Genomic DNA, 25,703 nt, shown 5'->3' with positions numbered 1-25,703 from the left:
CCAACATTAATGACACCTGTTGTTGTTCAGAAAAGGTTTCAACCGAGGAACAGAAGGTACATCTATTTTAATCTCACCATCCTTTACACTCTTAGAAATTATGGTTATTTTTCGAAAAGTAATTTGGCCTGTTACATCATTCAGAGTAAAATTAACTTAATTTAAAGTAAAGTAGGGTACTCTATATTGGGGATCCTGTCCGTAATATTACACAAGCAATTAAATACATACACTTCATCCATGGATACAACTTTGAGCCAGGGCTAAATCTAGCTCCATAGGAAACCCCCATTTTTAACATTGCTCATCCTCAGTATTTAGCCATAAGGTTCCATGGATGAAGAGTACATACATACATGCATATGTATATGTACACATATGTACATACCCGATCAACAAAAGCTATCAGTTTTACGCAAAAGTCATACAGTTAAATTGCAGCAACTGATGGCCGGCAAAAATCCGTGAAAAGATACTAGATATTTAACGTAAAATAAACTGTCAATATTGCATAGAATTGACAGTCATATTCATGCAATTTAGCCTCAAGAATATTGCGTAGAAATAACCGTCAAATTAATGCAATTTAGAGCGTAGAATATTGCGCAAAAGAAACGAATAATTTGATGCAAAACTTGCAGTTAAACTCCATGCAATTACTGCAGTCAAATAACACGAATTATTAATTTTTATCAAAATCATTTATTTCATAACAAAAATTATATTGTTATATTATACAAGGGAATGCAAATGTTTTCATCTATTCTATCCGACGGGAGTAACCAACATTTCTTATCAATATCATTAATACCTATTATGGTTACGCTATTTGATAATTTGCTAACTTTAATTATTCCTAAAATTTTACTTTCACACGGACAAGTGAACAAGTTGTCCGAGTGTTTGAATTTTCTACAATTTATATGTTTTTTATCTTTACTTATACTACTTATAACAACTACTTTCCCATCCTTTAATATAAAACAATGATCCTTTCCGTTCGATTTTATAATACAGTGTCTATTTAAATTCACAGGGGACTGGTACTTATGATTTTCTCTCTCAGCAGTGCGATTCACAGTTTGCTCAAAAGGTTTATAGTGAGCTCGTAGCGAGCGCTTTATTACTTGCATATTATTTTCGAAATCGAAAGCACTAAAAGAATCTAACGGGCCATGCTTTAAAGCGTCATCACTAATATGTATAAGAGAATGCATATTATATGATAAGAACTCTTCTTCATATAAATTGGGAACATTTTTAACAAACTTCAATAAAAGCTGTCGTGCATAATCGTTCCAATTATTTGCTTGCGCCTTGGTAGTTATAAGAATCGTGACTGCTACGCAAAGATTTAAAAAATGTGTATACTTTTTCGGCGACAATAATCCTTTTAAAGCGACGGGTCCTGTATAAACAAGAAAAGTTCTAAACTCTGTCGCTTTCCACATATCTAACTCTTTTACTGACCTCGGCTTACGACAAAATTCTTTAGGGCAACTATGCGAAAATAATACTAATTTACTTGATAAAGTTGAAATATCACGAGAAGATAATTTAAATGGCAATGGACCTTTTACCCAACTTCTAAATAGTTTTCTAACCACACCTAAGCAAATGAGGTGCATGTAGTCAAGAGGAACCGAAGAAATCATCAAAATTTTAAGCTCCGTAAACGGGGAAATGCCTACATGGTGGTGTTTATCTTCTTGAACATAAAAATCTTGATCTGTCCTAAGTGGACCATCGAATGTTCTGAAAATTACACGTCCCTTCCAGAAACCTGGATCTATACATTTCTCACATCCATTGTATGCATTATGACTTTTACATTGCTTTAAAAAACTCCTGGCTGGCGCATCAGCTATTATTTTTGAAACCTTACAAAATATTTTCAAATTATTGTAACTAATCCCAACTCGCAAACTTTTTAACTCTGCTATCAAATCCATCAAGTATTCGTCAATACTTTCTGGTTTTGTCTTGCCATAAAATAAACCCACGACAAATACGCCGTACGTACTTTCTTCACACTTTGCTTGAATTGGCCAAAACTGGTTACTGTTACTCTTAGAAATGGGCAATCCATCAAAACTAAATATAAGGTTTAATTTAATTTCGCTACCAGAAGCAAGAATAGAATTGGAATCTATTTGCCGTTTTATATTTTGAATAACATCAAAGTGTGCATATTGACCCTGACCGATAGTTTTCATAGAGTATTTAATTGAGTTTTTAAGCAATGTCATACTATCCAATGGAAGAAATCTAAATTCTTGATAAAAGTTAAATATGCGTAGAAGATCGTTTAAAGCTACTCCCGTTATGTTATGTCGAAGCGACCAGTCCCTCAAGTCCCGTGTTAAATCTAAAATATTCTTATTATTTTCTACTACACCATTGTCGCTTAGTGAATCGGAAACTAATGGCTCGTCACTATTATGGATAACATTACTGCTTCTATCATTATTGCTAATATTACTACCTGAATCGCTATCCTCAACGACAGAATCACATATATCTAAATTTACAAGATTATTACTAATAGCAGGTATGTTTTTTGCACGAGTGAGATTCTCTCTAACCCGTTTTGCAATTATTCGCCTAATGTTTCTCGGTGATTTTCCATCTCGATCCATGATTATGATACAATTCCCGAGGGAGCGTCGTCGTTGCACCTACTTTTTGAAGAACGAAACCAATTCATTGCTGCAGTTTGAATTATATCATCGGTGGGAATACGGCCGCTGGGATTTTGGGGATCGGGAACGGACTCAACTGTAAAGACGTTTCGCACGGTTTCTGAAATTTGCAATCCAATTAAACATTAAATAGAGACCAACAATTAGAAAATTTTCTTCATTTTAGAATATATTTTAGCACCTTTTACGACTTTTACGAGTTTTAGGTTTTTCATCGATGTCTTGTTTCCTTTACCCGTAAAATTAATTCGACTGCCAAATTCATTCGTAAGTAATTTTTTCAAGATTTTTCTAGTGCTCGCCTCGATCTGTGTCGCAGTTGAAAATGTCAAATATTCAACCTAGTATCAAATATAAGAAAAAACATTAAAGTTTAATTATGCATGTAAAATATCTCGATTAAATCGTACCAGTAATTCGCGATTTGAATCCACCTCGAGCCAAGATTCAAACTCCGCCAGTGCTACCTCGTTGTCGAGGGGTAATTTTGGAATGGCACTGAAATTGGGAGCCTTCCTACCATCCGGCCTTTGTTTCACATTAATCAGTAAAGCCTTAATGTCTTTAATGTCTTCAGCCTGTTTTTCCAACAAAGTTAGCACACTTTGCGTTGTCCCTGCAACGTGATTACAAAGCGTTAACATAATACATCAATTTTAATAAAATTATTTTGCTTGTACTAACTTGAAATCAACAGCCGTAAATCATTTAACTCCTGCGAATTTACAACAACAAAAGAGGTTGGTCAATGGTTGGTCTAAAAAGCATCACCATAATGATTAGTATAAAATATTTGTGGCAGTATTATAAGCCTACCCAGCTCCAAATTATCCAGAAGTGAGCCAGACGGAGGACTGTTTTTGTTCGCTTCGCTATCCTCCTCATCGGATGAAGACGTTACATCCCCTCGTGTGCTGCTGGGCTGAATATCGGGAATTATCTTCTTGCTCCTTAATCTGCTTTCTGGTTCTGTTTCACTTTCCAAGTTGGAAGTGCCCTCGGCTACTTGAAGTTTTTTTGTCGCAACTTCATAATCATCTAAAATAATGATATTTGTTAGTAAATGTAAAATAATTGGAATGACTTCTCATAATTTGAATTAAATAGCTATTTACCGTAATTCCCAATAATCCTGGCGTAGCTAACTCTTCCCCACTTGACATCAGGAATAGCAGTGCCGTTTTTTATCAAATTTCTAATACTTGGCCCAGAGTTTGGTGGCCAGAGACAAACTTTCTCTGCGGGGATAACCCAGTGACTTGGAACAAGCTCCACAGGCACTGAATTGAATTTATCAGGGGGGAATTCAATTATGTAATATTTTTTTGGCGACATTGAGACAACAGATAAATTAACAGGGAATTTACGAGACTGCGAGGGTGGGAGAGAAAAGGAAATACCACGCTTCTCTTAGATTCAAACTCTCGCGCGTTGCCTGTCTCTTCGCACCCACCATTCATTGCGTATAAATTGCATGATTTTAACGCCTCATGTAATGTGGGTATTGACGAGATATTGGTGCGGTATTTTTACGCAATATCTCAGCACGTTTGGGTGCAATAATTTTTCAACCATAGGTTACAGTTTTTTAATGCAAATTTAGCGTGTCTCACGGTGCACACCAAACTTAGCACAAAATTTATGCAATAATCACGCCTTTTTTTGTTTGTTAAAAATTTTCACCATGGATGCGTTACTTTGACGCAAAAGTAATAATTTTTGTTGATCGGCTATGTATACGTATGAAGTACTAAATATGTAACTAAGGATATCTTCATTAGTTAAATGTGTATTTTTCGTATGGATTTTACGATCTAACATTTGTCGGCAAATATGACAGGTACACTCTAAACAAAAATTTGTCAAATCAACCCCGCGGGGTCAATATATGACTTAACCGCCTTGGTTACAATTTTGATTCCGAGTTATGATGATTTTGATACCGGCAGTGACATTGTGTTACTAAGCTTTAGTTCTCAGCGCATTTCGAAAATTGGGTAAATTGGACTAACTCCCACAGCACGAGGGGTGTGGTCCAAAATTAAATTTACTTAACTTTAATTATCATATGGGGGTCATTTTAAAGGAAATTTCACCGCGATTTCAATAACTTTAATATTTTTGACCTCATGACCTTGAGGAAGAAGTCACACGTGAAAAACGGCATAATCGTCATTTTAAAGGACATTTCGATCGTTCTGACGCTACTTTTTTTATATTCGTTGTCAGGGTTTGCATATTTTGCAAAAAAATCATTATTTTGAAAAATATTTAGATGCATTCCACTGGATGTGTACAACTTTCCCTGATTCCATTTTTCAGAGAGAGACAGAGATTCAGGCTGATTCTCGCAGGTGTCACTACCCGCTCGCAGAAGGGGCGTATGAAACTCACCAGTCTTTGTCTCTCTCTGACAAACATTTTATGGTGAACATTTTCTTACCAACGAGCATCTCATTTAATGTAATATGTAATGCATTCATATGCAACATATATTAAATAAAGATGCTGGTGGCATCTTTTAATTTGTTACCCCGGGTTTTCAACCACCTCGTGTTCAGATGATTTTCATCTTCACACGAGTTGGTTTGTTTTCCAAATTCTCCAGTTTTTTTAAAGCAATAAAAAAGTGTGAGTTTTTTATAAATTAATAAAAAAAATTGTGCATCATGGAGTCTTACTCCTCCCACACGGATCAGCCACCAGTACCACCACCCCCACTTTCGCCCCCGCCACCACCGCCACCCCTTCTTTCGACCATGTCGTCGTCATCATCATCATCATCATCATCACCACCACCACCGGATACTACCCCACCCGCCCAAGGAATTCATGGTATGTATCCTTTTTTGTTGTATTTGGGGAGGGTGGGGTTCCTGGTACCACTCCCCCTGCCCTGTTGGTTAGGGGGTCGTCTTCTCCGCCAGTATGTTCCTCTACATACGGTGGTATCAGAAGAGAGGAACATGCTGGCTAAATTTGGTTTTTTAAACCATATTTTAACCTTTTTGGTTGTTTTTGCAGAAGATGCAGAAACCAGACGGAACGTGGAAGGTAATTTTTTAAATTATGTTTGAAAAATTAAAAAATATAGTAACAATGGTTGAAAAAAATTAAAATTGGTAAAATCATATAAAATTTGGTAAAATATAAGTATTTATATTAATGAAAATTCTATTAAATTTGGTAAACAATATCAGAGCGTGGTTAATTATTAACATTAATGAAAATCTAATTAAATTTGGTACACAATATCAGAGCGTGTTTAATTATTAACATTAATGAAAAATTTATTAAATTTGGCAAAAAATATCAGAGCGTGGATAATTATTTATATCCACTAAAATTTTATTAAAATTGGCAAAAAAATATCAGAGCGTGGTTAATTATTTATATCCACTAAAATTTGATTAAAATTGGCAAAAAAAATTCAGAGCGTGGTTAATTATTTTTATTAATGAAAATTTTATTAAACTTGGTAAAAAATATCAGAGCGTGGTTAATTATTTTTATTAATGAAAATTTTATTGAACTTGGTAAAAAATATCAGAGCGTGGTTAATTATTTTTATTAATGAAAATTTTATTGAACTTGGTAAAAAATATCAGAGCGTGGTTAATTATTTTTATTAATGAAAATTTTATTAAACTTGGTAAAAAATATCAGAGCGTGGATAATTATTAAAATATTTCAAAGTATTAATAAATTATAAGAGTGCTAAATTATATTTTATAGTACGACTCTGCAATATTGGACTCTTGATTGCCCACCATGGCTGGACTTGTTCTAAAGATAAATCTGTGGCTGGATTAGTTAGCAAGATGGAGCAATACAGGATTTTGCACTCAATGAAGCAGACATTTCCAGGGTACAATCTTAAAGTTAATTTTAATGATAACAGCATCTGCACCAAATGTATCGAGTATTTTGGTCGGCGAAGAAGCGCTATGCTATGTTGTCATCCAAAACATAATGATAAGTATAGTGGTAAGTATGTGAAGTACATTACCGCGGAGCAATACTTTACCCAGTATAAGGAGATAGGTTTATTACCAAATCAAGCTATATGCAAGGACGCAAAATTTTGCCATGGTTATGCTGAAGAAATTCAAGAACAAGAGTCGGAAGACCCATTTGAAGAACCTGTCACCAAGAAGAAATTGGTCGATACGTTGACCAATATAAAACAGACAATCTCTCCTTCATCCCCTGCAATAACATTTAATAGAAGAAACCTCATCCAACAGGGTAACCTCGTCACAAGAGAACTTGAGCAAGTTGCCAAGACAATCACCACAGGATTTAAAGAAGTCGGATTGCCAATTGAAGAAGAAGATAAACAACAACTTCTACAAGATTCTGAAGATCTCAAGTGGATCATGAATAACTTAAAGTTGAGATTGCAAGGATGTTCTCAAGCCGAAAAAAACAGCTTTTAACCCTGGTTCCGCCATCTTGGAGTATCAAGAAAACCAAAGACTTCTTCGACGTTGGACAGCGGTTGGTCCAGGGAAGTCGAAAACGTCGAACAGAAACCAACACCATTCTTCCTCCCGTAAAACCAAAATGTGGATTCAAAATTACTGATGAGACAAAATCCAGGATTAAGGACTTCTATTATCAAGATGATGTTTCTAGAGCCTACCCAGGAAAACAGGACTTCTTATCCATAAAGAACAAGGAAACAGGGAAACGAGAACATAAGCAGAAGCGGTATCTTTTAAGCAATCTGCGGGAGCTCTACGAAATTTTCAAGACCCACCACCCGGATTCGAAAATTGGGAAATCATCCTTTATGATGCTAAGGCCGCCAGAATGCATCTCGCTAACCAGCAAGGGATACCACAACGTTTGCGTATGTATTCATCATGAGAACGTCAAACTTTTGTTCCACGCTATCAAGATTTCTTCAATCAAGCCTTTAATTTCACAATTAGTTTGTGAAAACGGAGGCAAGGATTGCTACTACAGGAGATGTGCTCAGTGTAAAGGATCCACAACAAGATTCAAAACAACTTTAAGAGAAAATGAAGTACTCAAGAACAACGAGTCAATATCGTACCGAAGATGGCTAACAACCGATGGGACCCAATACGTGACTCAAGAAAAGGATACCGAAGAATTCTTGGACTTTGCAACTTTAGAATTGGAGAAGATGATGAAACATCACTACATCAGCAAAGCTCAGCATGAATTTCTGGTGGATCTTCGCCAGAATCTCAAACCAGGTGAGATTGTCATATGGGGCGATTTTTCTGAAAATTATTCACCTGTCATCCAAAATGCTGTCCAGTCTGAGTATTTTTCCCATAAACAAATCACTCTCCACCCCTTCACGATATATTGGAACGTGAATCAAGAAGTCAAGATGAAGAGCATAACTGTCATTAGTGATTGTACCACTCATGACACAAACTCTTTCTACGCATTCCAGACCAAACTCGTACCAAAACTTGTTGCTGAGTTTGCTGCTGCCCAAATCAAGATTACCAAGATCTACTACGTTTCGGATGGATCTGCAGCCCAATATAAGAACCGAAAAAACTTCTGTAACTTATACCATCATCTAAAGGACTTCGGAATTATAGCTGAATGGAACTATGGAGCAACTGCTCATATGAAGGGACCTCAAGATGCTCAAGGAGGAATTGCGAAACGTCGAGCAAGAACTGCATCCCTACAAGGCACCAAGATTACAACAGCCTTAGAATTCTATAACTGGTGCAGTTCAAATATCAAAGGAATAGAATACATCTTCATCTCGGATTCCGAAATTCAGGAGATTATTGATGAAAAGGATTTAACTTCCCGGTACGAGACAATAAAAACAATTGCGGGGACTCAACAAGCTCATCGTATTGAAATTGCATCGGGAAAAATTCACCTTTACGAAGTTTCTCGGGACACCACGGTGATGGCTACGAAAATAATGGAATCCGAAGGCCAACCTCCCCTGGTCATCATCGATGAATGCTCTGTCAGCGATTGGGTTGTTTGTGTCTACGAGAAACAATGGTATGTCGCAATCATCGACGAAGTGGACCTCGCGGAACAGGAGGTGAAGGTGACATTTTGGAAACCCAACACCTCCAAATCCAAATCTGGAACTTCGTATATTTCTGAAAACGCTTCTTGTTACATCAAGATTGGACAGATTATTAAGAAGATTTTCCCATCAAGAGCATCAAGACGTGGAAGGACCATCAACATCTCTATGGAGGAGCAGGAAGAAATAGGAAGACTCTTTCAACAATTTCAACGATAAATGTATAAACTTGTAAATAGTGTATATATGTAAATAGTAGGTTAATTTCTTAGTTTAGACCTTTATTTTATGCGGTGCTAGTATTAAGAAGTGATACCTCCTAGTCTCAAGAAAGAAGAAGGACGTGGTGGCGAAGATGGACTTCGAATGGTGGTATTGGTGGCTGACCTAATAATATTTTTTAATAAATTTATTTATTAAATCATATTATTAAATACTTTAAATGAATTATTCAAATTTACCCGATTCTTCGAATTTAAAATCATTTGGTAATTTAGTCATGATCGCAGATCGCATAATATAACTTTCATATGGCTTTCAATGACTGTTTTTAATTGGTAAGAATGTTAGTTTAATTATCCCGCGATAATTAAATTAACATCACCTTGGGTAAGGGTCCGAGGTTGTTGCTACCTCGCTGATGACTGGATTTTCCAGCAGGAAGTATTTGTAAGCAAATAATTCTTGGACTAAGCATAGTCGAAACCCTAAAATTGCTGATAGTGTCTAACAAACACTATTAGCTTATGAAATTTTACACAATCATGGTGATCCATGATTATGAACAAATAATTTCAGATAAGCTTAAGTTTTAAATTTGGAGTGATTTGGATAAACTTAATGTGCTTATCTGAAAAATTGATAAGTACACTGATAACCCCCGGAGCGCTAATTTTCGAGTGCATGACGTCATTATAAATTCAGATAAGCTTAAGTTTTAAATTTGGAGCGATTTGGATAAACTTAATGTGCTTATCTGAAAAATTGATAAGTACACTGATAACCCCCGGAGCGCTAATTTTCGAGTGCATAACGTCATTATAAATTCAGATAAGCTTAAGTTTTAAATTTGGAGCGATTTGGATAAACTTAATGTGCTTATCTGAAAAATTGATAAGTACACTGATAACCCCCGGAGCGCTAATTTTCGAGTGCATAACGTCATTATAAATTCAGATAAGCTCAAGTTTTAAATTTGGGGCGATTTTATGACTTCATGCAATACAAGTGCATTTTCATGCAATTCTGCATGCCTGAAATGCATGATTCATAAGCGTCATATATATTCATAAGTTTGTTACGGCCTTTACCATACAAGATGGCCCCCACGGAAACTTTGACCTCAAAAAAGTCATGGTTCCAGTCATTTCCCTTCCGACAACAAAAGCTGAGAATATAGCTCTTTTGACGTAGACAAATCTGGCATCAGGTTGTCAGAAGGGAAATGACTGGAGCTATTAGTTTTTTAACGGTTTATGTGTATGTAAAAAAACCGCGAATATTCGAATTTTGAAATTTTTGATGCATCGAAATGTTCATATTCAGGGGGGGATTCTAATGTCAAATGCAAGTTGGGGCCTAATTCTTGTTGTACCGAGTGTATACTAGCTTTCTCATTTTTCCCAGTTTCTTGTCTCAATTTTTAAAGGGGGTGTGGTTACATGCAGTTCTTAAATTCCTATACTACGTGAACCCTTCCACCGAAAATTAAATTTGTAATAATTTTTATGGAAATCGGTGGGATCGATGCGAAAAAGATTTTTACGTATCCCTCATTTTCTATCTTTACTTACTTCGACCCTTCCGCAATAATTTGGTTAATTCCTTCTTCCAGCTTAGTTTCTGTGAAATTCCAAACGTTCATATTTAATCCGACGCCTTGGTCCTCAATCGCTCGTGCGTTTGTCATCTGGTCGAAAAAGAAGGGAAACGTGATGACGGGGACGCCATGATAGATCGTTTGCTGCATGCTTAACAACCCTCCGTGAGAAATGAAAAGACGAATGTTGCTGTGACCTTGAATAAATACATTAGTTTAAAAAATAATTATTCATTCAAAAATTCATTGAAATAAATCAATCAATCAAAAAATCATTTCGTTTAAAATTGAAGAAAATTATTCATTCTAAAATTCATTCATTTTTCTAATTTGAAGAATATTCATTCATTATTAATTTATTCAAAATCTGAAGAGAAATATTGATTCATTATTCTTTATTCAACATTCATTTCTTATTCAAATTTGCTACATTGGTCGAATTTCCAAATTTGCCGAATTTATTAAGCTTCTGATTAAAATTGAATAATGAATATAATTATTTATTCACTCATCATGCACACATTAATTGAATAAATATTTATTCTAGATTCATTCATTCAAAACCTTGAAGAACATTTTTCATTCATTATTCATTCATTCCAAATTTTAAGCAAAATATGCATTAATTATTCAATCATTTTTTGAATAATTCATTCATTTATACTCAATAAATGAATGAGTGTGAACAGGTATGAATAAATACATCAGTATAAAAAATAATAATTTAGCCATGCATGTAATTAATCACACTTAAATTAATGTAGATTAATTAATTAGAACAATACCTAAAATATCTTGTTGAGGTAACCATTTCCTCCGAATTACATTTGAAGGTAAATTATCCCCATCTTCAGACTCCCATTTCCATAAAATTTTCTGCTTCAAGCGAGAAAACACGTGGAGAAACTTATCCTTAATCCCTTCCGGTAGACTGGAACCCGTCAACACGGTTCCGAAACTTATAAAAATGAATCCATCCGGAGCTGCAGCCGTTCCCACCAATTTCTCCAAGTCCTTAAAAATAATTATTATAAAAAGACCTCGGATATGAATGATGGATAAAACCTCAAAATATATGACCGCAAAAATCCCCAAAATATGTCTATTTTTTATTTTTGCTTATTGTAGTACACGGTTTTTATTAATAAAATAAGTCCTTTAGCGCTAATAATGGTAAAACATAATAATGGTAAAAGGCAAAATTTGCAAATTTTTGTAAATTTCCCACTTGGCAAAACTGATTTTTTTAAATTTTTTTTTTTTCGTAATTTTAAATTTAATTGTAATTTGGTATAAAAATCTTAAAATGTGGGCAAAGGTCATACCTAAAATGAACGAAAAAAGTCCGATATATAATGGAGAATATAACCCGAAAATATGATCAATATCTTATATTATAAGCTGGAAATGTTTGTTGGCAACGGAGTGTTTGCCTGATGGTGCTTATCTGGGAGTGGTTGTCTGATGGTGCTTATCTGGGAGTGTTTGCCTGATGGTGCTTATCTGGGAGTGGTTGTCTGATGGTGCTTATCTGGGAGTGGTTGTTTGATGGTGCTTATCTGGGAGTGGTTGTCTGATGGTGCTTATCTGGGAGTGGTTGCCTGATGGTGCTTATCTGGGAGTGGTTGCCTGATGGTGCTTATCTGGGAGTGGTTGTCTGATGGTGCTTATCTGGGAGTAGTTGCCTGATGGTGCTTATCTGGGAGTGGTTGTCTGATGGTGCTTATCTGGGAGTGGTTGTCTGATGGTGCTTATCTGGGAGTAGTTGATGGTGCTTATATGGGAGTGGTTGCCTGATGGTGCTTATCTGGGAGTGGTTGCCTGATGGTGCTTATCTGGGAGTGGTTGCCTGATGGTGCTTATCTGGGAGTGGTTGCCTGATGGTGCTTATCTGGGAGTAGTTGCCTGATGGTGCTTATCTGGGAGTAGTTGCCTGATGGTGCTTATCTGGGAGTAGTTGCCTGATGGTGCTTATCTGGGAGTGGTTGTTTGATGGGGTGCTTATCTGGGAGTGGTTGTCTGATGGTGCTTATCTGGGAGTAGTTGCCTGATGGTGCTTATCTGGGAGTGGTTGTCTGATGGTGCTTATCTGGGAGTGGTTGTCTGATGGTGCTTATCTGGGAGTAGTTGATGGTGCTTATATGGGAGTGGTTGCCTGATGGTGCTTATCTGGGAGTGGTTGCCTGATGGTGCTTATCTGGGAGTGGTTGCCTGATGGTGCTTATCTGGGAGTGGTTGTCTGATGGTGCTTATCTGGGAGTGGTTGCCTGATGGTGCTTATCTGGGAGTGGTTGTCTGATGGTGCTTATCTGGGATTAGTTGCCTGATGGTGCTTATCTGGGAGTGGTTGTCTGATGGTGCTTATCTGGGAGTGGTTGTTTGATGGGGTGCTTATCTGGGAGTGGTTGTCTGATGGTGCTTATCTGGGAGTGGTTGCCTGATGGTGCTTATCTGGGAGTGGTTGTCTGATGGTGCTTATCTGGGATTAGTTGCCTGATGGTGTTTATCTGGGAGTGGTTGCCTGATGGTGCTTATCTGGGAGTGGTTGTCTGATGGTGCTTATCTGGGAGTGGTTGTCTGATGGTGCTTATCTGGGAGTGGTTGCCTGATGGTGCTTATCTGGGAGTGGTTGCCTGATGGTGCTTATCTGGGAGTGGTTGTCTGATGGTGCTTATCTGGGAGTAGTTGCCTGATGGTGCTTATCTGGGAGTGGTTGCCTGATGGTGCTTATCTGGGAGTGGTTGTCTGATGGTGCTTATCTGGGAGTGGTTGTTTGATGGGGTGCTTATCTGGGAGTGGTTGTCTGATGGTGCTTATCTGGGAGTAGTTGATGGTGCTTATCTGGGAGTGGTTGCCTGATGGTGCTTATCTGGGAGTGGTTGTCTGATGGTGCTTATCTGGGAGTGGTTGCCTGATGGTGCTTATCTGGGAGTGGTTGCCTGATGGTGCTTATCTGGGAGTGGTTGTCTGATGGTGCTTATCTGGGAGTAGTTGCCTGATGGTGCTTATCTGGGAGTGGTTGCCTGATGGTGCTTATCTGGGAGTGGTTGCCTGATGGTGCTTATCTGGGAGTGGTTGCCTGATGGTGCTTATTTGGGAGTGGTTGTCTAATAGTAGCTATGTTGGGTGGTTATTTCACTGCGGAATGAACTGGAAGTGAGTTCATGGATCCAGAGTTTTGTCACTTCTACAATCAACAATTCTGTAAGTTTGTGACTCCACTGCGGAGTGGAGTGGAAGCGGAGTAGGAGTCAGACACGAGCACACAGAATTTGTCATTCCACCATTTATCTTTTACTTCCGTTGCCGACAGATATTTCCAGCTCTTATTTTCGCTCGCCCGGCGGGAGACGGGCTTATACGCTAGTGAGAAAATATGCCTTGACCCACGTGACCAACACGTGACTGTCAACATTCTCCGAAAATATAGGTCAATAAATGCAAAAAGTCATATTTAATTCATATCCGACGTACATAGGGAACGTCCATAAATCACGTGATCGATTAGAGGGGGGGAGGGGGTCTGAAATTTGTCACCAATTATCACGGGGGGGGGTAGATGGTCAGATGTCACGTGACATGAGTAGTATATACAAAAGTTTTTTAAACTTTTGTATATGCCAATAAATGTCATGAGAGAGTTATATATAAACTCTCTTGGCATACCACACGCACGTTATATAAATTTGATTTTCATTTTGCATATTTAGAAACTTGCTTCGACTTAAATACTTATGTCTGACTGGCGTATTAAATAGGTATTTACACATGTGTGTAGTGTAGCTCTAATTTGATTAATGATTTAAAAAATATTGTTGTTCCGGACAACATGATTTAATTTGAGCATCTCCTGTCACGTGACCGGTGGGGGGGGGTAGCGAAATTATCACCACCGGTCACCTAGGGGGGAGGGGGTCAAAATTGGCCAAAAATCGATCACGTGATTCATGGACGCTCCCATATGAGCATAAATTTCCTAAATTCAAGTCTACAAAAGTTTCATCAAAAAATTGCATATAATTTATAAACATTCATACCTCCGGCAGAGGTTTCGCCTCCTTACAATGCATCCCCCCAATTTCAATCACATCCGGCATAACCGGTCTGTGATATGTCGTCAAATAATTCGTATTCATCATCATCAAACTCGCATTTTTCTGAATTTCCTTCACCGAGGGTACCTCCCGTCCGAGATGTTTCCTATAAACCTCTTCAAACAATGGAATATCCACCATCTCCGAGTGGAAATATGTGGCCCAATCCACCAAAAAATTCACGACACGTTCTCGGAAGTTCATTTTGTCTGTAAATTCCAACAACGGATAGGGCACGTGGGACGGAGGTGCCACGTGGCCCCAGTCCTTCAGAAAATAATTGGCGACCGGAAGACTATGCAGGAGAATGAAGGGGCCCCGATTTTTGTACATTACACCGTAAAAAGCTTGTCCAAAAAACAAGTTGGTAAAAATCAGGTCAAATTTCTGCCTCAAAACCGTTTTAAATTCGGGATGGTCGTAAATCTTGTCCACTAGAGACATTAAGGGCTTCATATCGAGGAAAACAATGTCCCAAAATAAACTTTGGGAAGCTCCAATGTCACTCACACTTCCGCACACTTCGTCGACGGAAATGGGCACGATTTCCGTCACGTTGGCGTGTCCCACTTTGTCCGCAATGTTCGTCACGACGGTTAAGTTGTGACCGTTTGAGGCCAATTTGGTAATTAGTGGGGAGAACATGTGTTTCTCACTGCGGGTCGACATGGGGATGAGGAATAGGATTTTGGCAGGTTCCACGTGTGCAGGGGTGCCAATTAGGAGGAGTAAACAGGTGGGAATAAAAACTTGGAAATATGCGAGCTGCATTTTTAAAGGATTTTTGTATGGAGACAAAATTTACTTCACTTCAACTACGGCTGACTGAATGTAAATTTGGGAGCGAGTGAAACATGTCACGCATTAATGAGGATAATTGTGTCTTTAATGATTTTCAAGGATTTAAGTCATTTAATACATATATTACACGTTAGTATATGTACTTAGCAGTAGAGCGTCCTACATACATACATACGAATCATACTGACATACATACACTCTAAAAAAAGTTGTACTAAATTTGCCCAACCTTGAGTAAAAAAGAGGATGACACAACAGTCGAGGTAAAATTTGTCCAACATTGAGTAAAATTATGATGATGATGCACCTTGTTCGCACAACGTTGGGCAAATTTTACTCAATTTTGGACAAATTTTACCTCGACTGTTGTGTCATCCTCTTTTTTACTCAATTTTGTTTAGAGTGTATGTACAAACATACTTAAGTAATGTAATGAAGATGACCTTGAAATTAAAGCGATTAACTAACAGCATGCAGTAAAGCACCCAAGCAGTCAGTAAAAAAGATCACTCGAATCACAGAAGTTTAAACTAGGCTTAAGTGGGTGTATGTACATATATGAGGGGTAAAAAGACTATTAATTAATTACGTCGGAAGCTTTAGTAGTATGCAAACGTTGGAGAAATGTGTTCTTTCCTAAAATTACTAAATAACAATTACGACCTTGGTTGTTGTACATATCTATTTCCTATAAAATTAGCATACATCAGGCGACTCAGTGTGTAAATTATAATTGGATTACTAAAGAAATAATTGTCTTTTGTAAAAATATTTACTGTTTATTTAATTTAGGTTGGGTTGCATAAATATTTTGTTGATACGTATGTAAGTAGTACATGTGTGTGTGTGTATTATAGGATTTCATGGTGTGGGTGTCATTGACTTTGACTGACTGATGATGGGAATGCATCTGTATACATAGACGGTACCAAATATTTAGGACCCTGCTTTGATTTACGGTACAATTTATTCACCCTGAGAAAATCCGATTGCTTTCTGTGAGAGTTTGGAGCAGAATTAGAAAATATTAACCTCTATCTGAAAAAATATGTTTCAGCCGTTAAATATCTACATTTCACTAGAAAAATTATTTAGTAATTTCTTTAAATGTCCAATTACCGAATTTCTCGCATTAGGAAAACTTTCCAAGAGTCGGGCGCGAATGTTCCCTTTAGTTACTTCGCGATCCTCTTGACCCTCCTGGTACATCTCCACCTTTTTCACCGACTCGACGACTGGATATCCTACCGGTGGGAGAAATGCGGTGGAAAACTCGTTCGAATTGCTGGACACCCGGCAAGTTTCCAAGGCAGGGAAACAAGCGTGGTAATCGATCCGTCCAAATGAACCGGAGCATGTTTCAAATTTGACTTTTTGGAACGTATTACCATTTCTGAGCACGAGGGTTTTCAAAACCGGAAATGCGGGCAACTTCCATTCTAGGGGTCTCTCATAAAGCCATGAAATGTGGATGCAAAGTTCTTCCAGGGTGGAGGAATGCTTCTTTAGTAATTTATAGAAAGTCGTGGTCAGCTCGTCACTGATGTCGATATCGAATTTGAGATCTAGAAATTTAAGTGTCTTCAAAGGACCAGGAATTTTGAGCAGACTTATAGCCAAAGGCAGGTCAAGGACTCCCTTCAAAAATAATGAGTTAAGTGATCTGAAATTATTTTAATAAAGTTTTAATTAATTATTTTTTCCCAAAAACTTGATGCTATCCGAGATAATATCTACACTTTTAATAATCCGGTAAAGTCACGCAGGTAATGATTGCTCGGTAACAAATTTGGTAAAAATATTTTACCAGGTAGTAAAAATTCGTTACCATGATGGTAAAACTTTATTATCAAGGCATTACAACTCGGGACAACTTATCACTACTTTGGTAGACTCATACCATATACTTGTGCTTTTCGGTAATGTTTATTACCAGATTATTTACAAGTGTACATATTCCACTTACACAGGAAGCTTTGATACGAGATCTTGAAATTTTGGAATCATTACAACTTGGTATAATTGGTAGCTGTTAATTTCGAGGTGCTCCAACGCTGGGAAGGCTACCGTTAAGGCGTGACCAATTTCATGGTATGTTCTACACTCATTTCTTACGTTCCCGTAAATCCTAGTGTAATCGATAACGCATCTCTTCAGCTTAGGAAAAATAGTGTCACGAAGGGGAGGAAAGTCGAGGGCGTGGTGGTTAAGAATGGTCAGCTCCTCCAACTTGGGACACGAGCTGCGGATAAGTTTGTGACAAAAGTTTTTCACTTTGATGCATTGTGCATGAGGCGCGTACTGGATAATAATTGATTTGAGGTTGGGGAGTGATGGGACATTTTTGGGGGGAGGTGGTTTCGGAGTGTTATCCCGTACACGGGGAAGCAGCAGATGGATGTTGACGGGGGAGAATTTTAATCGTTCTAAAGTTGGGTCTGCTCCACCTTCAATTACTTTGGCGTCCGAGCCATCCGTATAATATCCAGGATAGACTGGAATTTTTGTTGTTGTCCGGGCTTTTAGGGTGGGCGTGGGCCATAGTTCCAGGATTTAGAGATGAGTCGGCACGTCTTTATCTCTGGGATGGCGAGGAAGGTGCAGACGAGGGGAAGTACCTGGAAAAGAAAATTATAAAAATAGTTATGGTTAGTTAGGATTTGTTTAAACCCGAACCAGGGCTTATGTGCGTGTGCTATGTACATGTCCGTCCGTCTCTACACACACCGGATTTACCAATTTAGGTGAAATTTGATACATTTGTGCAGTACATGAAAGTATTTGGGTTAGGAAATGTTTTATCCTTGGGGGGTCAAATTATTTGAAATTAGGCTGATGTTTTTTTTGTTGGAATAATAAGTGAAATTGTAAAGTACATTGTGTGTGTAAGCAATATTTTATAGCTTGTTTTGCACAATTTGATTTCATAATTTCATTACTGAATATTTCCTGGTTCGGGCAATGTAAGTGCTGATGAACGTAATAATTTTACATCTGGAATAAGAAAACTTTGGTTACGTTCCAGAGTTCCAGAAAGCTGTTTGGTAATGGACTCGTTATCCTGACTAGATGTGGAACATTCTTGCTGTAAAATTATTAATAAATCATATTATTTTACAACTTACAATTTAAGACGTACATACGATTAATTGTATAATATACAATACTATATATTATATAGTTATTGCAAAAATGTGAAAATAATATTCAAGTTTTTATAACTTACTAATTCCTCTCCCTCACGTAACATAATCACAGGGATCGAAAACTGAATTAATTGCATCCCCATTAATTATAATAAATTAATTTATTATAAGTAACATAGATATGCATGTTTGCACGTAACTGCGTAGATTGAGTTAGAAATCAGCAGTTCCAAGAAACTTTGTTTGTGTTTGCAGCCGGTCTTTCTGTGATGCATATTCCAAGGGAACGTCCATCCCTTACGTCATTATTTTAGTGGGTGGGTGGTTTCCTATCTTCCCCATGTTAAAATTCCCTATCACTTAATGTTTACGTTGAGTGGGCGGGTGCTAAACTCGAGAATTTTTGATGACGTACTATATGGACTAACCCCCTGAAGTTGGAACAAGTAGGGATTTTGCTACCAAATTTGCTACCAGTACTTAGGTTTTATTAGCCTTATGTCTTGCATCTATTGTAAATAACCATGTCCAGTTACTTATTTGTCCTTATATAAATGTGTAGTGTTTTTAAACAAGGTCTCCTCTAAATATGCATATCTAAAATGCACATATGTTTTTCATAGGTTCAGGTTTCATTTCACAGTCCAATTCTGTCGAAACAACGATATCTCGCGTAACAACCAAAATTTAACCAAAATGTAAAAGTTCATTCATGGCAAACATTTTTTTTAATCCAACCAGCTCATGTTTATTTACATTACCACATCTAATTCTACGAAAAATACTTATGTATGTAGTTGTATCGTGAACAATAAATTCTAAAATTTCCTAAGACAAAAATTTTGTCATTTTATTTTTTTGCTAAGTTACAGCTATGCCAGCTTTCTATTTCTAAACTATAATTTGTACTTTAATTTAAAATTAATGGGTTTTACGGAAGCATCACCGGATTTAAATTATCAAGAAATACCCTCACTTGTTGTTATTGTCAACCACAGGGAAATTCAGAGTCCCGTGTGGTGGCATATTACATAAAAATTTATTTTTTTTACCGAATTTGCTCATCTTCGAACTTATTTTGCATTTTGTACGATTTTGTAAATTTTCAAGTTGACAATACACATTTTTCGAGCGTAATCGATAGAAACACGGCAAACGGACACCGCGATAATTACATAAGCCTTACCGCAGGCTAAAAAGTAAATACGTATTACGAAATAAAGACTTTAAATTGTTTGAATTTTGTTCTACTAGATACGCACACATTGCCTTGAAGACTGCACTCGTAAAGTTTCTAGCTTTCCCAAAGGTGAGAGACTACGTATATAAATATTTTGTACTGGTATTTGTTAAATTGCCGTTAATAATTTTAGTGTCCGGTAGATTTGGTAGGGTCAGTGTGGTCTTTGGAAATTTGGTTTGGCATATTTGGTCAACCTAACTTATTCTGGTTAATTAAAAAACCAGACCAAATTGATCTCTCTTGGGATCAAACTGACCAGACCAAATTGAACTAGCATCAATAATAATTTTTATTAGATTATGTACGACATAGAATCTCACCCGGCTTGCGCCCAACCCGCAACTTTTACAGCAGACGAGGTCCAAGCACTTGTTGGAATTTCTTCTCAAATTGTGCAAAACGGTCGAGAGCCAATCTTAGTTACATGTCCGTACTGTAAAATTTCCATGGAAACGGAAACCAAGGTCATGGAGAATAAGGAGGCTAAAGATCTAATGAACTCGAGATACGCCTGTACCATGATTCTGCTTGGATTTCTCACCATTCTCTGCACCATCACGATCGCGGTAAAAACAAATTGGATGATAGGACTTGGATCAGGCGCCGTTTGTATGGCCATTTTTACTGGGGCGATGTTCTGTTCAAAGGAATGTGCAACGGCGACTGATGCCTATCATGATGTCATACACAGCTGTAAAAGGTATGCATGTAGGAATTTAAGATTTTTGAAAACATTTCCCAAAAATTGTGTAAACCAAAATTATTTACGCAACAATTTCAAAAATCAGGTGTCATAAGGAGCTTGGGACGAGTGATGGGGTGGCCGCCTGGCGAGCGTTTCCAGGTCAAGGAAGACGTTAAAAATTTGAAGTGGTGCCTTTTTAAAAACTGTGATTTATTTGGTTGTAAAGATTGAAATGTTTTTGCTGGAATTTTATTTAATGATGAGAATAATTCATGCAGAAGTCGTGTGGAAATTTTGAAACTTTTTCGATTATATGTACATATGTAGCTGCATTGTAAATATTTTTCCTTCATGCAATTGATTGTAAATAATGTCAAACATTTAGGGAAGAGGTACGTTAACTTACACGATTAAAAAAATATGGGTACCAATTAAACTCAGGTACATACTCGGACCATCCCGTGCAGTTCATTCCCACTGTTTCCATTAGGGAGAGCCCAATGGGAAACAGTGTTGGGAAAATGGGAAGGATTCCCCATCACTTTTCTCAAATACGAACCCATTGATTCCCATTCGAAATTTTAGCAGAAAAATTCCACTTCGGCATATATGATATCGGTGAACAGTATCCAGTATGATAATATAATATATGAAAACCATCAAAATTCCCTTTGGATATCTTAAAATAAATCCCAGAACAAAAACAAAATATCGACTATTAAAACTTCAATGTATTTATTTATACAAGAATCCAATTAATAAATTTTATACTATTCTTAATTCTCCCCTACCAAGTTGAGGTACTCCTCAACTCTCGTTTCTGAATCATAGGAATTCGAACAACTGAATTCCGGCGACGTGATCGTAGAATTTCCAGCCAGACCTGTGAGACGATTCATCTTCTTTCTGGCATCCCCAGGAATATTGTGAAGCTTCTTTTCAAAAGTTAACCACTCAACAGTATTTGGTTTCAGGTCGAAAATTTCCGTTGTGTAATCTATAAAAACAGTACATTTTCTTTTAGGTTTTTTCATGTTTTTTTTAACCATATAGATCAATAATATGATGAATATCAAGCTCACCCTTTAATGTTTTAAATCGGATAGCGTCGATACATCTTCGAACGTTGTTCCGAATTCAAAATAGCTTTCGTCCTCCCAACATACGTGGGTCATGTCACCGCAGGTATATTTAAAAGAATAGAAAATTGACCAGAGCGAGTAATTTAGGCTGACCAAAGAGAAACTAAAAAAGCATGACGAGGAGTGAATTCCAAATATGCCGCTCAGTATTTATCGGGGATGCTTGATATATTTCATGCCTTTTCGTCTAAATCCAATATGATTAATTCAGATGGGATATTGAGTTTTGTAATGCAAGTATGTTCCAATCAGATCCCGTTAACGTTAGCAATTCCATTGGGGACCTAACAGTCATTTTCCTGTATAAAAATTTCCAATTGGATTTTTTACATGAAATGCATATATGCATCACATCTTATTGGAAATATACTGTAATCATAAGGGATCCGTAAGGATCCATCTACTGTTCAGATTCCCAAATGGATCCCAAGTCTCAGAAACGCACGGGATAAGTTCCCGTACATTCATTTCTGGTGATAAATCACACAGTATTAGAGCTATTGGCTAGAAATTTTTATGGATGAACAAGGCACTAATATTGTTTAGAAATCATAACTCAGTTTTCAAGATTTTGTCCAGGGGCTTGTACGCAAGATCTTGTTCATCCATAAAAATTTTTAGCAAATAGCTCTAATACTTTGTGATTTATCACCAGAAATGCATGCACGGGAACTTATGGTCCGACTATGTAGAATTGCTATGCGACAATTTCAAACTGATGCAATTATTTATTGACTAATTATATGCTAACAATTAAAGTGATCCATATTGAAACTTCGCTACTATGTGTTTACACACAAACTAGTGATATAATTATCAGACGCCGGTTATGTATGTACGTAAAAAAGTAAATTTCAAAAACAAAATTTTTTTACACTCTATGGATCAGTGCCCCGATAGGTTTTTCGAACTGAGGTGGAATTCCGACTTTGAGGGGCTTTTCACAGCGACGCAAAATTGACTCAGAAATTAATTTTTCGCTATAACGAAAAAGTATGACGAAATGTTCATACATTAGCTTTTCACCAATTTTTACTACGTTGCAAATTATTAGTAGTAGAATAAAGGTTAAATTACAAAGAAAGTCGAAATCGACATGCGTGACCTTTTTCGGGGATCGAAAGGTCACAATGTCAAAGGTCACATTACCCCATAAATGGGGTATCGTTGGAAAGGTATTGGCGAGGGGATTCAGAATATGTATACTTTGTGGGGTCTGAAACCACTCCCTGCAAGTCTAGAGGCCAAAGAACGAAAATCGGCAGTTGTCCAGAATTTAACACAGCAGTGGATTGGGAGCTAACACGGAAGCATGCATGGGAAAAACTCAAAAATATTCTTTTGGCTCTTTGTTTGCAGGGAGTGGTTTCAGACCCCACAAAGTATACATATTCTGAATCCTCTCGCCAATACCTTTCCAACGATACCCCATTTATGTGGCTATGTGACCTTTGACATTGTGACCTTTCGATCCCCGAAAAAGGTCACGCAGGTCGATTTCGACTTTCTGGGTAATTTAACCTTTATTCTACTACTAATAATTTGCAATGTAGTAAAAATTGGTGAAAAGCTAATGTATGAACATTTCGTCATACTTTTTCGTTATAGCGAAAAATTAATTTCTGAGTCAATTTTGCGTCGCTGTGAAAAACCCCTCAAAGTCGGAATTCCACCTCAGTTCGAAAAACCTATCGGGGTACTGATCCAGAGAGTGTAACAAAATTTTGTTTTTGAAATTTCATCAACCCATTTCATAGATATGCTGTGCCCTATGTGCACCACATTTATCTCCCATTATTCTCATAACCCCCCCAAAGGAAATTTTAATTCGTTTCATGTGGGGAACATAATCCAATTAAGTATTTGTACTTTTGAAATAGTCGGCGGATCTGCTTGTCGAATCATTTAATTCTTACTCTATACTGACATCCTATCTACGCACGATCGCAAATATTCAAACATAGGTAGTTTTCCATATTTTCCATATTTTAGGGTTTTCGTACATTTCACATAGTTTCATACATATTTAGACTATTTTTCGTACATCTTTTCCTGATTTACCCAATATTTTTCTAAACATAAATATTTTAGTAGATATTTCGAAATTTGTATTTTAAAATATTTTCCTTCATTCAGAAATTCAGGTTTCCTGAAAATTAGTAGTAGTAGTAGTAGTAGTTTATTCATTCATAGATTGATATGGCGGCGGCCTTTACAATCATAAATTATATAAAATAAATTACATATGTATGTATGGTCTTGATCTATGGGCTTACAAACGTTAATTGCTAGGTTAAAAACTAGAGAGCTAAAATTTTACAATTAACAAGATTCATTCCTTGTTTCAATTATGCATTTGAAAAACAAATATACATTTAACATTGTTTCAGAGCTTGGGTTGGATAGAAAGTTTACACAGTCATCTTCATTAATAAATACTTTCCCCAGGTATTTAGTTCTTAAATAATTGTATCTTGGGCACAAGAATAGTACATGGAAAGTATCCTCCTCCTTCTCACAATCACACCGTTTACAAATTGGGTCATCTATTTTATTATAAAAGTACTCTAACTTTGCGAATTTTATATTTAATTTACCACATATAATTTGGGATACATTTGCTCGACATTAAATGAAGCATCTTACTATAGGCCACGCTAAGTCATAATTCATAAAATCAAATTGTTTAATATGTGTACATATCTTATTATAATATGACATTTCTTTACTTTGTTGCATAGATTTTATATCATGCTGTACAGATTCACTACAGATTAGACCTATTGATGCATTTATTTTAATATATTTTTGCATACATTTATCCAGATTATAGCTTTCAGGTAAATCACATAACAAATCCTCACTCTTCCATCTTATCATTAAATTGCTAAAATTATCATACCAGTTTGATTTAATACCTGACTTGGGTTTAGAAGAGTTTTGTTTTAGTGATTCGTAGCACTGTCTGATAAGAGAGGAGTGAGGTGAAAAGATGATCTTCTCCCAGAATTTTAAAGTATTTTTTACTACATGTATCTCGATTGACATTACATTAGCTTCTAACCGTAAGAACCATGATGGTGTTTTCTGTGGTACATAAAAAATATTTCTCAAAAATTTATTTTGAAATACACAGAGCTGTTGCAGAACGTCCATTCCCCATATAGGGGAGCAGTAAAGTAGGACCGATTTTACAAGTGAATTAAAGAGTGCGAGTCTGCTTTGTAAAGTCTTCAATTTCATTTTAAAGAATAAAGAATGCAACTGTTTCTCAGCGACTTGTCCCTTCTTAATAAAGTCTATACCTGTTTGAGTAAACTTGCAATTATCATAAAAGTTTACCCCTAGGTATTGATATTTTTTAACTGTCTCTAATGCACCATCTCCCAAAAAAAATTGGGGTTTGATATACTTTTTCATAGAATTTCGAAAAGTAACTACTTTTGTTTTGGCTACATTTACTTTTAAGTCGTTAGCACTAAAATACAATTGTACTTGGTTAATAATATTTTGAAGGTCGAATGAACTTGTGGCAAGCAGAACAAGATCATCTGCATAGGCTAGGCATTTTACATTTAACAATCCAACATTTATCCCTCCAACACCATTTTCATCAAGTTTTTTAAATAAGTCATTTATAAATATTGTGAAGAGTTTGGCCGATAGGCTTTCACCTTGTAGTACAGATTTTTCTATTGAGAAGCTTTCACTAATTCCATCTGCAGTTCTAATTTGAGCTTTCGCATTTGCATAAATTGATTTAACCATTTTAATAAATTTTGTAGAAATCCCAAATTTCTCTAATTTCGGCACGACACCCGCCGACGAGACCGGCACGGGTGTCGTGATTAACGCGGAGGACTTTTGCTCCGGGGGGGTAGGAAATTTGTCTGTGTTTCTGGTCAAATTTTTCTTTGGTCAGGTTTTGGAATGCAATTGTTCGTTCTCGGGCTCCTGCCCAATTTGCGCGCTGACGTGTCCTGAGGGCGATTGGCTCGAACTGGGCGTCTTCCACGATCAGGAAC

General features: G+C 36.8%; 3 protein-coding genes and 1 long non-coding RNA gene across 8 annotated transcripts; all 4 read right to left on the bottom strand.

Annotated features, from left to right (window-relative positions):
- Window positions 1-85: 85 nt before the first annotated feature.
- Window positions 86-5,384, bottom strand: LOC118437784. 5 transcript variants are annotated; one of them, XM_035857140.1, is made up of 6 exons: window positions 3,818-4,947; window positions 3,519-3,740; window positions 3,387-3,459; window positions 3,113-3,318; window positions 2,884-3,043; window positions 86-2,802 (listed from the first exon to the last, which is right to left on the bottom strand). In XM_035857140.1, the coding sequence occupies exon 6, from the start codon at window positions 2,637-2,639 to the stop codon at window positions 720-722; it is 1,920 nt and encodes a 639-aa protein (XP_035713033.1). In that variant the 5' UTR covers window positions 2,640-2,802; window positions 2,884-3,043; window positions 3,113-3,318; window positions 3,387-3,459; window positions 3,519-3,740; window positions 3,818-4,947; the 3' UTR covers window positions 86-719. The 5 variants fall into 5 exon arrangements, with proteins under 5 accessions (XP_035713033.1, XP_035713032.1, XP_035713034.1 ...); XM_035857139.1 differs by having other exon boundaries at window positions 3,519-4,947; XM_035857141.1 differs by having other exon boundaries at window positions 3,387-3,417; window positions 3,519-4,947.
- A 957-nt stretch (window positions 5,385-6,341) lies between these two features.
- LOC110856472 (UDP-glucuronosyltransferase 1A1) lies at window positions 6,342-15,503 on the bottom strand. Its single transcript, XM_022104952.2, has 4 exons — window positions 14,605-15,503; window positions 11,353-11,581; window positions 10,542-10,764; window positions 6,342-9,135 (listed from the first exon to the last, which is right to left on the bottom strand). The coding sequence occupies exons 1-4, from the start codon at window positions 15,430-15,432 to the stop codon at window positions 9,051-9,053; spliced, it is 1,365 nt and encodes a 454-aa protein (XP_021960644.2). The 5' UTR covers window positions 15,433-15,503; the 3' UTR covers window positions 6,342-9,050.
- Window positions 15,504-15,913: 410 nt separating this feature from the next.
- On the bottom strand, window positions 15,914-18,811 carry LOC118437766. The gene is made up of 5 exons (XM_035857100.1): window positions 18,689-18,811; window positions 18,455-18,547; window positions 17,429-18,080; window positions 16,582-17,125; window positions 15,914-16,500 (listed from the first exon to the last, which is right to left on the bottom strand). Exons 3-5 carry the CDS (start codon window positions 17,467-17,469, stop codon window positions 16,480-16,482), a joined length of 606 nt encoding a protein of 201 aa, XP_035712993.1. The 5' UTR covers window positions 17,470-18,080; window positions 18,455-18,547; window positions 18,689-18,811; the 3' UTR covers window positions 15,914-16,479.
- A 2,436-nt stretch (window positions 18,812-21,247) lies between these two features.
- On the bottom strand, window positions 21,248-22,089 carry LOC118437793. The gene is made up of 2 exons (XR_004836359.1): window positions 21,619-22,089; window positions 21,248-21,533 (listed from the first exon to the last, which is right to left on the bottom strand). It is a non-coding gene; the product is annotated as an uncharacterized LOC118437793 (long non-coding RNA).
- Between the last annotated feature and the right edge of the window lie 3,614 nt (window positions 22,090-25,703).

The sequence above is a fragment of the Folsomia candida genome, unplaced genomic scaffold, assembly GCF_002217175.1.
Source record: "Folsomia candida strain VU population unplaced genomic scaffold, ASM221717v1 Fcan01_Sc016, whole genome shotgun sequence".
Taxonomy (NCBI): domain Eukaryota; kingdom Metazoa; phylum Arthropoda; class Collembola; order Entomobryomorpha; family Isotomidae; genus Folsomia; species Folsomia candida.
The sequence above is the reverse complement of the archived record's forward strand: the minus strand, read 5'-3'. Positions and strand labels throughout refer to the sequence as shown.

What these genes read in the sequence shown, in the direction of transcription:
- LOC118437784 (XM_035857139.1), bottom strand. Translation starts at nt 2,639, where the DNA reads ATGGATCGAGATGGAAAATCACCGAGAAACATTAGGCGAATAATTGCA.
- LOC110856472 (XM_022104952.2), bottom strand. Translation starts at nt 15,432, where the DNA reads ATGCAGCTCGCATATTTCCAAGTTTTTATTCCCACCTGTTTACTCCTC. An exon ending in ACCTCAACAAGATATTTTAG is followed by an intron (nt 10,765 to 11,352) that starts GTATTGTTCTAA and finishes TATTTATTCAAG; the next exon opens with GTCACAGCAACATTCGTCTT. An exon ending in ATTATTGCGGAAGGGTCGAA is followed by an intron (nt 9,136 to 10,541) that starts GTAAGTAAAGAT and finishes AAATATTATTAG; the next exon opens with GTCAGCCACCAATACCACCA.
- LOC118437766 (XM_035857100.1), bottom strand. Translation starts at nt 17,469, where the DNA reads ATGATTCCAAAATTTCAAGATCTCGTATCAAAGCTTCCTGT. An exon ending in CTCGTATCAAAGCTTCCTGT is followed by an intron (nt 17,126 to 17,428) that starts GTAAGTGGAATA and finishes AAATAATTTCAG; the next exon opens with ATCACTTAACTCATTATTTT. An exon ending in TTCCTAATGCGAGAAATTCG is followed by an intron (nt 16,501 to 16,581) that starts GTAATTGGACAT and finishes ATATTTTTTCAG; the next exon opens with ATAGAGGTTAATATTTTCTA.